Raw genomic sequence first — 15,022 nt, 5'->3', positions numbered from 1 at the left:
AAGACAAATAGGTCCGGTTAAAAAGAAAACACGACACCGAGAATTTGAGGCTTTCTTGTTGCTACAATATTTCTGCTCAAGTTGAAAACGGTAGATCCGGGTTACTTGGAGGAAAAAGCAACTTCACGCAAATGTGTGAACACACGTGCTATATTGATGGTTCATCCTTTCACTTAATACTTACCTAGTCGTTGATTATCTAACATATTTTATGATTTTTTTATCTAATCATCTAACACGAATCTCAATACAAATAAATGATCATGATAAGACATACGCTCATACGACCTACTGAAATTTCCGCAGCCGTCACTTGGATATGGGTGAACAGGCACCCGTTACATTAGGTGTTGTTAGAATACATGGATTTAGCCCATTATATTTGTGTAATTTTAAATAAATCTCAAATGCGTAACTATATAGAAGTTGATGTATATCTTTTAGTCCCACCTTATTAGTGAAGGTGAAGAAAGATCAACTTAAAATGTATTCTCTTCTTCCTACACTTAGCATAGATGGATAAGAGGACTAGCAGAACACACACACGTACTCGCTCGCCGGGGAGGGGGCGCGGGCGCACGGTACGTGCATGAATGATTCACCGAAATAGGGTCCAGGTGTGGCTTTCTTTTGTAGTGTTATTATGTTGCTGCGTGGATAAATAGATAAATATATGGAAATCGTGTCGATTAAAAGTCCGATTGTGTTGTGTAACAGAGTCCAATCATGGTGCATCTCGACCGCTTGATTCTTTCTATATATATGTTAGACGTCGCGACAAAGCATATACACAATTAAGGGTTTGTTATTTTCTCTCTATTGTGCCGTCACACGTAGTCTACTCCATCCCACCACGCCGGCGTGCACCTGAACGAGAGAACTGGTCTCCAAAACCCATCGCTCTTGGGATCCTGCACCAGGAGAGGACAAATAAAGTTTTTTGGAAGCGCTCACGATATGCTTCCTCTACATCATGGCAATCTACTTCGACTATTTCATCATATTCGTCATCGTCTACTGCTTCAACATCACGGAGATATCTCTATCTCACGTCGCCATCGGTTACGTACATTACAATCTGTATTAAATACATATTCGAAATCCTGCTCGAGTATCTAGCCGAGGCTCGTTCGAGCTAGTCGAGCCCTATTCTAGTGATAGTCGAATCTAATCTAGACTCGTCGGAGCTAGTCAAAACCTAGGTGATATTGATTATTTGTATCTATTCTTGTTATATAATATTAAGAATTAAATTAAATTAAATCTAAAAGTACTATTTTATCCAATAGGTGCCACCATCAGCGCTCATCGGTCGAAACCAAACATACCCATAGGGGGTGATTGTTGCCTGCATAAGTGAATCTTAGCTCGTGCGGATGCAAATATACGTTTGCAGTATGACTCGATGGATACATATTGCTGCATCCGCTCATGTAGACAAACCTCACTTATTAGTGTCACAAAATCATATTAATACGAGCAACCAATCAGAATATCAATTTTGCATCTGCTCATACGAGCTCAAATTCAGTCAACTAAACAGAAACTCAGCTCAGACTGTTAAGACAAATATAACCAACTAAATATTCTTTATTTCAACAAACATAACTCCGGTCAACTTACTTTTCTTTTAGAGCTCTTTTACGGTGGTCCATACTACCTAGAGGTATGAGGTAGTATAAATCTAATCCGACGATCCATATAATTAGATATTTTGGTAATTATAATAATTTTATTAAAATTACCCACCATGCTTTTACTAATAGAAAGATCGACGCCGCAAACGTCGGGTCGCTAACCCTAGTCGATGGGTAGCAAATGAACTCTCATACCGAATGCAGATTAAAATGTTAAAACGGCAATAAAATATTACTCAATTTAGAGACATATAACTGCAGTTAATTACTTTCATACCACGTATTTTTCTTCCTAAAATAACTCTAATACTATCATACTATTCACATATACTACATATACTACCGATGAGAAATGAATAGTATCCTGATTAATCTGGACCGTTGGACTCTAAAAATAAATGACTCATATTAATTTTAGACCACTGTAAAATTTCTCTTTTTTTAACCTAAGTATATGATGTATACGAGCAACACATCGTAAGGAAAAAAAATCACACCCATAATAGCTGTGTTCGGGTGGTCATTGGTGGAAGAAAATTATATAAGATCCTCTACAAAAAGGTCTTCGTGAGATCCTGATCCACGCTGTTTGTTCTGTATCTAACGGTCTGATTAAATATATGTGAGAAAAGTAGATGACACATGTCAGGTAGAGATGAAGTTTTTCCGTGAAAACCGGTCTCAATAATTTACTTCCGTCATCGGCTTCCTTGGAATACCCGCCTGGGTCGGGCATGACGTCCTCGGGAGTGCAGTTAACTCCCGCGCCGCCGAGATTGCGAAGGAGTCATGAACGTCAGAGAGCAAAAATGGTCGTGGCGTGCAAGGGGTGTCGACGTTGGCACGGCGGAGAGTTTCTCAGGCGCGGCGGCCCGAGCCGAGCCGGCGAGGCCGGCCTATATGATGGCGGCGGCATCGCCTGTGCAGCGCAGAATCTTATCACTTCCTATGAAAAGCTAGAAGTAGAGGAGAAATCACATGAAAACATATCATCCGTCCATTCTCTACAAGCTTAAATTTTAAAACGCAAATCAGGATGCCTTGACCGGATTAACTTAACCATACATACTAATCTACTACGGTGACGCATGTGCTCGATCAAATGAACAGGCAGCAGCAGAAGATCTCCGCGCGCAGAGGAAGAAGTTGCGAGACCCCAGATCCAGCACCTTCTCCTCGGGCCTCAAACCTGACCAAAGATCGATCAGTCGTAAATAAAAAACGTTTAATAACTCAGCATAAGCCGAGATCATCTCTCTTGTCAATCCATGACCATGCATGATATTTGGAGAAGCAATAGTAACTTTGTGATGGAATGAAACTTGAGAAAAGATGAAGGCTAGTAATAAGCTCGTGCAAGCTAAACTTGTGCACGTACTCTCGAGTGAATACTTGGAGAAATGCAGCTCGAACCCGTCCGCCGCGTCGCCTCCGGCGCCGGCGGGGAGCGGCGGCCTGCGCCCCTCGCGCACGTACGCGGCGACGGCGGCACGGACGAGGTCGGCCACGGTGGCGTCGGCGCCCAGCACGAGGTGGACGGGCCACAGGCTCCGGTCCACCGTCACGTTCACCAGCAGCCGCGTGAGCCGCCTGCCCGACGACGTCGTCGTCGCGCCCGCGGCCCCCGCCAGGCGTAGCGGCGCCATGCGCTCCAGCAGGAGGCAGTGGGCCGGGTGCTCTGGCTCCCCTCCCCGGTGCGTCGTCGTCGGCGCCAGAGCCAGCGCGTGGGTGGAGCCGCTCGGCATGGCGGGCTGGTTTTAGTGGGCGTCCGAGATGCGATCGATCGTGATGAGCGTGCGCGTGCGCGGCGGCGGCGGTGGTGGGAGATGTGAGAGCGGACAGAGACGGCCGGGGAGATACAGATATGGGCGAAGATACGTTGCCGGCACAGAGATATTGTTATAGTTAGGCACGCTGCTGATGCATACAATCCACGTGGCCGGGCAGGCTAGCTGCAGGCGAACAAATGCTGCTGTGTTCGTGGCCAATTGAGTTATGGACTCTGCATGCTTTGATGGGATGAGGTATACTAAGGTAGCTTAAGCATCGCGATTGATTGATTAACCAGCTCCATGCTGTAAAATGTCTTCATTAGACAGCCACATATGATAAATAGATGATGTAGCAAAGAATTAAAGGAATAGAGCGGTAGATCATGCTTCCTATAAGGTATTAGCTTGACATGAAATTCAACAATTAGATCTCATAGTTGCAATAGGGCTTGATCACGTACGAGCGAAATAAGAACCACTACGTATTTTTAAAACAGTAAAAATAAAAATTTATTGATTATATAGACTATCAGGTATTAGACATAAGTAATTATTTCTTGCACCGGGAGGGGCCACAGAGCGGAGACCAGGAATGGTGTGCGGGGGGCGCGAGAAGGCGGTGGTGTTGCGAAGCGATTTGGATCCTCTGCAGAACTGCAGAGAGACACAGTAAAATGCATTAAGGCCCCTTTTCAACCATCAGATCAAAAATCAACGGATCAGATCAGGTGCTACAGTAACTGATGAACAGTAGAAATCGTCGCTACAGTATAACGGAATACTGTCGCTGCAGTATTTTATCTACAGTACTACTGTAAATCATTGGTCATCTACTCACATATTACATTTTACTGTTTCAACTGCTACAGTAAATTGCATTGCCTTCTCTCCTGCAGAGGATCGCTGTCCGTTGCGAAGGGGCGCGGGGGCTGCCACGAAGGCCCTGGGCGCGGGCGCGTGTCCGCTTCAAGTGTTGTGCGGAGCCGGGGGAGGCGCCGCGCCGCCCGGGCGCTGTCCTCTTCGACTCGTTCGGTGTGTGCCTAACCGCCTTCTTCCTTTTTTCCTTCAGGTCGGCACCGATTTCTCGAATCTGCCGTGGACTGACTTGACCTGCTCGTGCCGCCGTCCAAAGCTGGTAGGATGGGCAAGGCTCTTTTGCCGAGCAGCGGAGTTCGGTTTTCCACTCGACATCCAACAGGTCAACACCATGCGCAATTGTGCGTACGTGTAGGTGCGTCGCGGTGACGTCCTGCAGCGTGCGCTCCTGGCAATTCCAATTTTTTGTGACCGACCACCTCTTAGGCCTTCCACAGTGACAGTGTAGCCGATGCCTGAATTTTTTATTGGCTGTGATGCTTGGTTCCTTTTTACTCAGCGTGTAGCGCAAATTCTTTCCCCCTTCGTGGGCCCCATCAAACGAAAAAAACGTGAACCGAGTGGAGCTGTGGCCTGCAAGCGGCGGTGTTGTAGCAACTCCAACCAGATCGTATACCGCTGGCTATCTCCAACTTTGGCGAGCGGACGAAAAAAAGCTCCAACGGAATCGATACGTGGCTCGCTATTTCGTTCGTTCGCTCACCACATCGCTATCGCGAAGGGACAAACGAACAGACGATGACACGTGGACCTATGTGAACAGTATTTGATAGCTCTAAATTCTCTTTTTATCTTCTCTATTTAAAACAGTATTTCTCTATTGCTTAAAAATCCTAGTACTTTTTATATATATCACAATCTATATGTAACTCATTTTAATTGGATTCACTCAAAAACATATATAGAATTTAAACTAAAATTCTAAAAATGACTAGAACCTCAAATAAATTCTCAAAAATCTAGTAAAATTCACTAATATTCTGCTTATGCAATGAATTAATTTCTAAAATTATTTCTAGTCCTAGGTTATATAGTGAAAAAAGTGAGTTTCTTTGTAATGGTCTATTTATATGTATTTTTATCGTTTAATGTAATATTATTCTTTTAAATTCTTTTAATAGAATTTATGAAGCGAGATTTAGAGAGTCGGTTGGAGCGCGTAGAGAAATAGAGAAGGAATTTTTTAAAAAGGCTTTCTATATGAAAATATCGGGAGCAAGATTTAGGAGTCAATTGAATGTGCTCTTAGGGCATCTCTAATGGTTAGAGCTAGTGCTAACTCTTAAATGAGAAAGCATATTTCTCAAAATTTTATGCGGGTCCTGTTGTTCACAATTTTTCATACCTCACATATTGAGGTGTGGCCTGCAAGAGGAGCAAGTAAATATGCTCTCATCTAAGAGCTAGGGCTAGCTCTAACCATTTGAGATGCCCTTATGGTTGGAGTGGAGCAGGCTTGCACGTCAAAGCATTTTTTTAATTAGCGGGTGAAAGATCTAATAGCCCTAAAGGGGGTAAATAGAGCACTAATAAAAAACTAAACCAACTACCGATTTCTAGAACAAAGAGCAACCTTAACCTAGAATGAATAAAAGCAACTAGACGACCTAGCAAGCTAGAATGATAAGCACAAACATGCAAGCATATAGAACATAAGTAAAGCACAAAATTAAAACTTACATGAAGGAAATATTAGAAGTAAAATGCGGAATGTAACAAGAGTAAGGAAAGGGGACACCGAGTTTTTCCTGAGGTATCGAAGAGTTGGCACTCTCCACTAATCCTTGTTGGAACATCCACACAAGGATGTCGCTCCCCCTTGAGTCACCAAGACTCAAGTACTCACTAGTGATTGCCACTTTTCCATCTCCAGATTGGCGGGCATCAAACCAAGTACACGAACTTTCTGGAGCTCCCACAAGATCTTCAAGAGCTCACCGAGAACATCTCCAATCTCCACGACCGGCTAGCAGTTGCCAACCACCAAAAGTAACAAACTAACTGGTTCACTTGATCCATATCAAACCTAAACAACAGCTAGATGCACACTCACTACTCTTGAAGCACTAATGTAGTCCTTAATCTTCAATTAAGAACTTGCAAATCACCTCAAATGCTCTCCCTTACCTCTAGATGATACACACTGTGTATGAATGCTTCTGGGTTGCAAGAGAGACGAATGAAATTAAGTGATGGAGTATATATAGGCTAGAGGTCCAAATCTAGCCCTTGTCCAACCACTCACTTTTCTGTGAACACCGGATGATCCGGTGCACACGCCTCTGTTAACACCGGACAATCCAGTGCGCTTACTTTTTCCACAAGCTGATTTGACTGTTGTCAATAGCTGTTGCAAAATGTTTCGGTGTTCTTCCACATAGCATCACTGGAAAGTCTGATGAGTTATAATCCAATTCCTCCGAAAATATCAAGCTTCTGTTAAATAGTCCGGTGATAACTCTTTTAAGTCACCGGACAATCCGGTCAGTTCAACTCTGATTTTCTCCGAAAAACAGTCATTCTATTAAATAGTCCGATGTATGCGTCCTCCAGATCATCGGACAATGCGGTACATGTAACTTCAAATTTCTTTGAAAAATGACTCTTCTGTTAAATACTCTGGTGCAAAATTCCTTCTATCACCAGACAATCCAGTGAGTTCATTTGAAAATCTTCACAGAGAAGACAAATAGTCCGGTGAGTATAATCCTTCTCACACCGGACAGTCTAGTGAGAACAAACTTTCTGAAACTTGTCCAATTCAATCCACTTTGAGTTCTAACTTCTCAATTTCTCACCCATGGGCTTCTTTGAGCTACCTAGTGCTAGAATTTTGTAAGTGTGCATCCAACTATATCTAGACTCAACTAGGTCAAGCTACAACACTTAACCCCCTTTTAGTACGGTCAAAAGACAAAAAGAGACTTATGTCTACTCTAATTGTCTTTCATCACCTTGTGACACTTAGAACTAGAAGATCCTTAATTTTGACGCAAATGCCATTTGATCGACCAATAGAATTTCATAAGGGACCAAGAAAACCCATTCAATCATTGTGAACTAAAGAATTTTGATTCATTTCAAAACATACAAATTAGTCACAATGATACGATTGTCATTAATCATCGAAACACTTACCACTTACTTAGGGGCCTAGATGCTACAGCGGGCATCAGCACGCGAAGCTGCATCGCTCCTAATTTCTTTGGCATGTTCATCGGAGGCTGCACTGTTTGGAGCGTAGCCCGGATACTCTCTCTCCTCTTCAAGCTCTACTCGAGGCACACATTGTGGATGGTTTTAGTGTGGTAGTAGAGGAGTGAGGGTACGATTACACACATCAAGGTTTAAATCTTAGTGTCTATGATTTACACATACGTGAGTGCTTCTGCGGTTTTATTTATAGACATGTGATATGTGTTCACTCGTGAGTGCGTGAATGTGGTGTGCGTGGATAGTGGTGTGTGCACATGTGTGGAAGACCTTGTAATCGAAAGAAATCTATTTTTTTTTGCTTGTTTTCACACGGTTGTACGATATTGAGCCAAAAGTTTGAAGCTCCATGTTATACGCACCCTTCAGCGGCCTAGCCCATATTTTCCCCTCAATCCAACCGACTCTGTGCCTACCCTCTTCCAAACTTTGTTTTTTGGTGAATTTGGAAAATACAATTGCAAATATCACTAAGTTGAAAAATAACATCGGTATCTCTATGGCATGTGATCTCAGTACATATGTCATCCTTATAGTCAATGATATTTTTCAATATAGTTATTTTGTAATAGTATCTACATAATTTTTTCTTTTTCTTTTTTTGAACAAATACCCTTTTCCCTCGATGGAAGTAGCACTTTTGTTATGTATTTTGATGGAATCTATTACTCACTCCCTTTGACATCCTTCACATTTTGTAATATAGACGAAAAAACCGCAAAGATTTTGGACTAGATAAGGTTTTACTACCACTCTTCTGTTTGTCATGTGATTGTTGGGATTAAAATTTAGTGCACCAAAATGATCACCAGGTAGCAGGTTACATCAGTATTGTCCTTGTGCTGCGATCTATTTTGTTCTCGGATGGCACAATTACATGAAACAAACATTTCCTTTTTTTTACTTTAAACAAAATTCATAGCTAGTGGGCAAACGGTAGTAGGAAATATCCTGGTAAACTTCCATAATAGTTCATTTCTTCATGTACTGAATGGCCGTAACCGGTTTTAAATTTTCTAAAGTCGACTCGCTGAATTACCTGTTCTTAGCAAGAATGGCCATTCGAGGCAGGAAATAGCAGGGTTTAGTAACTACCTTGATGAAATGGGGTGCTTTCCGAGCCCGATTACCTTTGACTACCATTTAGTATTTTTTTATTTCTTTCGGCACTAAAATGAGCGGAAACAAACAAGTACTATATGTACTCCTAAACTGCGTGATATCATCAGTACAAGCATAAATTCAAATGCAATCGTGTCAATGAAAGGGAAAATGTTTTCTAGACACTACATTTTTTTTATGACTAGCAATTGCACACGTGTTTTACGCATATGAAATCAATTTAGGTATATTAATGTATGAAAAGTAAGTATTAGACATCTAGGTATAGAAGATAAATAACAAGAGATTGAATGTATTTTTAGAATATATGAAAGATAAATATTAGACGTCTAGATATAAAAGATAATTAATATAATATTAAATGTATTTTTAAAAGGAGGAATGAAGATAATCTTTGCCCTAAATATATTTCTACCATAACTCGTACATTTTATAAAAGTATAGATAAAAAATACGCTCCGAACAATTTATTGTTACTGTACAAGAAGATATATCCACGAGTCTAAAACTCTCTAATTTAGTTAAATTCTTAGCCCACTATATTTTACAGTTTTTTCTTGATTTTTTAATTAATCATGCTTTCAGCTCGTCGAGCTCTTCTTCTTATTAGGCTCGGTTTATTTGGGTTTCTATGAGCTACGATTTCTCTAAAAATATGTTTCTGATTTTTTAACTTCTATAATAGTAACGACTACTTTTGCTTCTTAGAAATCATAGTCAGAAACCAACAAGTTAGAAAAAACAGGTTACTTGTTTTAGCTTCCGACTTATGAGAAGCAGAAATCAACATAAACACAAACAAACAAGACCTTAATATAACAGACATATCTCTTACCAGTTCATAAAAAAAAGTCTAAAAACCCTCACAAACCGCAACTGAACTCCCTTGTGCTAGTCTCGCCATCTTCATGTCTCCACCGTTGAAGTCCCCTTGTGTTAGTCTCACCGTCGGTCGGTTTTCTCCCCACAGCATACCTCGCAGAGCATGCATTTCACAACTTGAGCAACCATGCCATTGCAACAACTTCATCTTCCGTCCTTTTTCCTGCCCTGGCTAGCAAGGCTTATTTCATTGCAACATGCAGAGGTGCTTCAAGGTTTCTAAGCACGGCAATCGGTAGATGGTTGGCGCTTCGAAGCTGAACCACCTCATCTGGGATCTGAGAAGGGGGCATGGCACTTGCCAATGTTCCCAGCCAAGCACATCGTTCACCAAGTCCCGTTCTTCTTCTGTTCTTCCTCGATGGATGAAAATAACCAGAAGATAGGGTGACATAAGAGCAACAGCAGCAATGGTTCAGCGCAAAAGATGATTCACGGTACGTGCACAATAGTCGCTACGGAGAACCAGGAATGAATGTAATCTGGATCCGACAGCAGCTGTGCTCCGAGTGCTGACTGAGAATCTTTCACTAGCAACACTTTGCAGAAATATTGTGAGAACTGAGAATCGAAGTCTGTTTTCCTTCTATAGCTCATCCGCAGATTGATGATCAGATAAAGAAAAGCTAATGATATCATACTACAAGGAATAAAGGCCCGAGTCATTGACAGACTCTCAAAGTACTCTAAGGCTTGGGTTCCAAGAACTTCCTTCGGTTCTATGAGCTGATTGAACCACCGCCAGTCGGACCACTAGAGAGACTGCTTTCTAGTGTATGGAACAAAAGTTATTTTTTCCTGTGAACTCGATATAAGATCTCTATGAGTAGAAGCTTTTTCAAAACAAGGCCAGATTTTACGACGAGCAGACTGCATCAATTTCCTTGAAGAATTGAGAGATCAGGCCTTGATAAGGTCAGTCAAATATCAACATGCACTCCGTCTCTATGATGTCAGCAAGGGAAGCCATGGCCAAACAATTGGGTTCCAAGTGAAAAGAAAAGCAATCAATACAAAACCAGCCTAATTGAATAGGAGTATAAACAATCCATTAAAATACATAACAGAATTATACCATAATGAGATTCATTCGATAAAAAATTCAGGATTTAAAACACTAGAGAACTCGTCGAGTTTATTAGAACACATCCCATTTTAATTGTTTCTTATGAGGTTAATTAAGTCAAAATAGAGCCTATGATTATTATTTCTTTACTTAAAAGTATATCAATTTATAGTTTTATGCTCGTTGGATTTGTATAACAATTACGATGTGCTGTGCTACTAGATGTGGATGACGAGAAATAAGACTCACGTGTAAACACCACCCATCCTGCCAATCGAGTAATCAAGATTACAAATTCATATCCAATTCGGTTTCATAGTTGTCGCGATCCTAGGTCACGCTAATCCATGCAATTACAATAAATTTAGTTTAATGTCTTTATGTTGTAACGAAAATATAAATATTGGACACGATAATATCAAACATAAACTTAAAGTATGGAGATGTAGATGCGTTATGATATTGTAGCTAAATGAATCAAGAGCAATGTCTTAGTTTGATTTAAGATGAGATTAAAAAGAAGGAGGATATTATTAGCTAATCCCTCTCAATTAATTAATTTATTTTTATTAATAAAATTAATTTCATATCCGTTTAATGAGACTGTAATGTTAGATGATAAGAATAAATAGTAAAAATAGATAAATTATTTAAATTTTAAAGATTTTTATTAGATAAGAGAAAAGTAGGAGAAGAGGCCGTACGAGAAATAACTCGTGTTTGTTAGATTCGGTTTCATAGTCGTCGCAATCCTAGGCCACTCTAATCCATGCAATTATAGTGAAATTTGACTAATATATTATACCGTTTAACTTAGCCACGAAACAAACGAACCGCTTTCCTTTCCGAGTCCCAATCCGACGGCCAGCAGGCCACCCACGTCAGATCGCGCATAATATTACAGCACAACACAAAGTCGACGGCAGCCCATCTCCACGTCAGATCGAGGGAGGGGAAACGCGACGAGAAAGAGCGGTGCTGCAGCGGAATCGAATCCCCAGCTCCACGCGCCGCCGACGTTCGAGGGCAGAGCCAAATCCGCCGCCGCCGGAGCCGGAGCCGCACGCCTTGGAGGATGGTGAGCGCGTTCTTCTATTTTTGCGGGTGCGTCGACCAGGCGAACGTGGCGGTGGTGGAGAAGTGGGGCCGATTCATCCGCCTCGCCGAGCCGGGCCTGCACTTCTTCAACCCCTTCGCGGGCGAGTGCGTCGCGGGAACGCTCACCACCCGCGTCCAGTCCCTCGACGTCCGCGTCGAGACCAAGACCAAGGTTTGTTCCCTCCCTCGTCTGCCTGGCCCTCCCCTCTCGCTCGCGCGTTATGTTGATTACTTTCCATATCTCGCTTGTTTGTGCTCGATAGATTGATCCAGGTTGGGGGTTCAGTCCTGCAACCCACCTGTTCGATCTCGCTTGTCTGTGTTCGATAGATTGATTCAGGTTCGGGGTTCAGTCCTGCAATCCACCTGTGCTCGGTGAAGAATTGTTTCCCCACCGTCAGGTTCCGATCAGTTATTCCAGATGCTAGTTTCGTAAATTAACGAGTTTGTTGGGGGCCATACGAGATTGCACCATGCTGGGATTGGGATGCTAGTTTTGGTTGCAGAAACGAAGGGAGATGGAATTGCCTTTACATGGTTTGTGAGAATGTGAGGTAGTGGTAGACAGTAGGTTAGTGTGGGATATTGGAAGAACATTGTCGATCGGCATTACCCGAGCAGTGAGCCTAGGATGTTTGTGTAGTCCAATTGGGTTTGCAGTGGAGTGTACCTATTCTTGCTTGATTTGGCAGCATGGCCATAAGGATACTGTTAACACATATGCCAACCGTGTGATGGGCCAGCTATAGTGCTTGCAAACCAAGTGAAACATTTGTTGCTGCTACGTCTTGCTTGTTTCTTGCTGGAACAAGTGATGATACCCTTTCCCCTGCAGGATAATGTCTTTGTCCAGCTGATCTGCACAATCCAATATCGAGTTGTCAAGGAAAATGCTGATGATGCGTTCTATGAGTTGCAGAATCCCCAACAGCAAATTCAGGCCTATGTCTTTGATGGTAAATCATTAATACTGAGCTTTTTATTGTTTTTAATACTGTTTCTCTAAAGTCTAAGTGGACACCTTTTTTCCTGAAAATTAGTGGTTCGAGCCCTAGTTCCAAGAATAAATCTGGATGATCTTTTCGAGCAAAAGAATGATGTGGCCAAATCTGTACTTGAGGAGCTTGAAAAGGTAATCCATAATCCTGATTCTACTAGGAGTCTGGGATTGAGGGGTCGTTTGGTAGAGCTCTGGGAGCTGATTCCGCCCCAGAATCGATGGGAGCGCTACCAAACGCCCTGCCGCAGAATCGATTCCGCGACAGAATCAGAGAGAATCACTCCCACGTTTTGTATTACGAGGTGGGAGCCGAAAAATCTAGCTTCCACCGATTCCCGGCTGATTCTCCTCAATTTCAACACAATCTTCTCTCAGGAATCACTTCCACCACTAACATACCAAACGATTTCACAAACAGAATCACTTTCACTACAGAATCTACTTCTACCATATAATCACTTGCACCACAGAATCAGGAGGTTGGAGAGCTCTACCAAACGGGCCCTGACCTGAATTCTTGGTTCTGCACATGTATAACTGCAGTGTTACATCCGATCATTATTTTTTGTTTTGCCTGTTTACATGTACTCACATTGATGGTGCATCATTTCATGGATTTCAGTCATTGTACGAAGACTACTTTTAGTCAGCAATCTGTTTTGTGACCACTTTCGTTGCCCCTATGTGTATGCTTACAGTGCATCCTGAACATGCTGTTTTGTTGTCCCTAATCCTTTTTATTTTTTCGATATGGATTTAATGTGCCTACTAAAAAAAAGGATAGTTTCACAATACTATTTGAAGGAACTTTGTTGATATTGTTTTCTAGCAATGTTTCTTTCTCAGAAAACTGACATGCTTAGTTACTTACCTTAGATGGTGATTGATATTTTGTTTCTGATAAAACCAGAACCTTGTCTGGTTTATGAATTGTTATCTGTTGCATACCCTATGTTTGGTTGGTAATGTCTAGCTTTATTCTCGAAACATTGTTACCTCTGCATTATTTCCAATTTAAATTAGTTCTGGTTAAACCATCTCTTGAGAGAGTAATATTATATTCCACCTCTCCTTGTATGCTCGGCTGCATACTGCTGTTCTATATCTTTCCTGGCAATTCAATAAATTCTAGCTGTTGTCCAGGTGATGGCAGATTATGGCTACAGCATTGAGCACATTCTCATGGTTGATATCATCCCTGACGCTGCTGTGCGTAGAGCAATGAACGACATAAATGCAGGTATTATGCTGTTTTGAATACATGTAGAGTACTGCATCCAGGTTATACAGCTCGGAAAATGTTTACTGAATTCTGCAGTGATTTATTGAAGTTAAAACTTGCTAGTACTGTTTCTACTATGCTCTTGTATAGTTCTGGTGATTTTATGCTATCTTTTGCTTCTTTTTAATTTCCATCTGATGTTTGTAGTAGCAAAGTCTGCCTCTAAGTACCACTTTCTGTCATTTACATTGTGCTCACATTACTGGTCAACTCCTTTTCACAGCCCAAAGGCTTCAGCTTGCGAGTGTCTACAAAGGAGAAGCAGAGAAGATTTTTTTGGTGAAGAAAGCGGAAGCAGAAGCAGAGGCAAAATATCTCTCTGGTGTAGGCATTGCCAAACAACGGCAGGCAATAACTGATGGCCTCAGAGAGAACATCATGAACTTCTCGCACTCAGTATCAGGCACCAGTGCGAAAGAAGTCATGGATCTGATCATGGTCACGCAATACTTCGACACCATCAAGGAGCTTGGGGATGGCTCGAAGAACACAACGGTGTTTATACCTCACGGCCCAGGGCATGTGAAGGATATCAGCGAGCAAGTCCGGAACGGCATGATGCAAGCATCAAGCGGCAATGTGTAAATCACTGTTCTCCACGGTACACGGTTAGGGGTGCTTCTGTTTATATTAGATTGTTAGTGGTGAATAACGGGTGCTAAAGACTTTCGGTTGCGCATCTGGAGTTATTTAGGGTCATAAAACTACTGCAGATGAATTTGTGTATAACCTAATGACACGGCATGTTCATTTCAGCTGTAGAAGCTATGTTGATTTGTATAAGTTGGTGGGCGTATTCGTATTTTGATTTTTCGCTGCATAAACTGAAACTAAGTATCACGTTTGGAAAACTTGTGAAGAGTTAAGGTCGTGTAATTTGGCATGCTTGTTGCTAGCAGGGGTATAATTTACTTGCTGTTGCAGTTTTGCCTGCTATGCTCACACAGCATGCAGGGCTGGAATCAGAACAAAACGTTGCAGGCGTGGCCGTGTGCCTCCTCCTGGCTGCTGCTGCTGCTAGCAGAACATCAGTTTGAAATGGACGATCTCATGGGTCATGGCAAAAGAGCTTCA

At 42.0% G+C, this 15,022-nt stretch overlaps 2 protein-coding genes across 2 annotated transcripts; one reads left to right on the top strand and one right to left on the bottom strand.

Moving 5' to 3' along the window:
- Window positions 1-2,600: 2,600 nt before the first annotated feature.
- On the bottom strand, window positions 2,601-3,534 carry LOC133926186 (uncharacterized). The gene is made up of 2 exons (XM_062371978.1): window positions 3,016-3,534; window positions 2,601-2,826 (listed from the first exon to the last, which is right to left on the bottom strand). Exons 1-2 carry the CDS (start codon window positions 3,380-3,382, stop codon window positions 2,714-2,716), a joined length of 480 nt encoding a protein of 159 aa, XP_062227962.1. The 5' UTR covers window positions 3,383-3,534; the 3' UTR covers window positions 2,601-2,713.
- A 7,949-nt stretch (window positions 3,535-11,483) lies between these two features.
- On the top strand, window positions 11,484-14,824 carry LOC133926185 (hypersensitive-induced response protein 4-like). The gene is made up of 5 exons (XM_062371977.1): window positions 11,484-11,838; window positions 12,502-12,622; window positions 12,707-12,798; window positions 13,810-13,906; window positions 14,172-14,824. The coding sequence occupies exons 1-5, from the start codon at window positions 11,644-11,646 to the stop codon at window positions 14,531-14,533; spliced, it is 867 nt and encodes a 288-aa protein (XP_062227961.1). The 5' UTR covers window positions 11,484-11,643; the 3' UTR covers window positions 14,534-14,824.
- The last annotated feature ends 198 nt before the right edge of the window (window positions 14,825-15,022 follow it).

The sequence above is a fragment of the Phragmites australis genome, chromosome 8 (assembly GCF_958298935.1).
Source record: "Phragmites australis chromosome 8, lpPhrAust1.1, whole genome shotgun sequence".
NCBI classification, from domain to species: Eukaryota; Viridiplantae; Streptophyta; class Magnoliopsida; order Poales; family Poaceae; genus Phragmites; species Phragmites australis.
The sequence above is the reverse complement of the archived record's forward strand: the minus strand, read 5'-3'. Positions and strand labels throughout refer to the sequence as shown.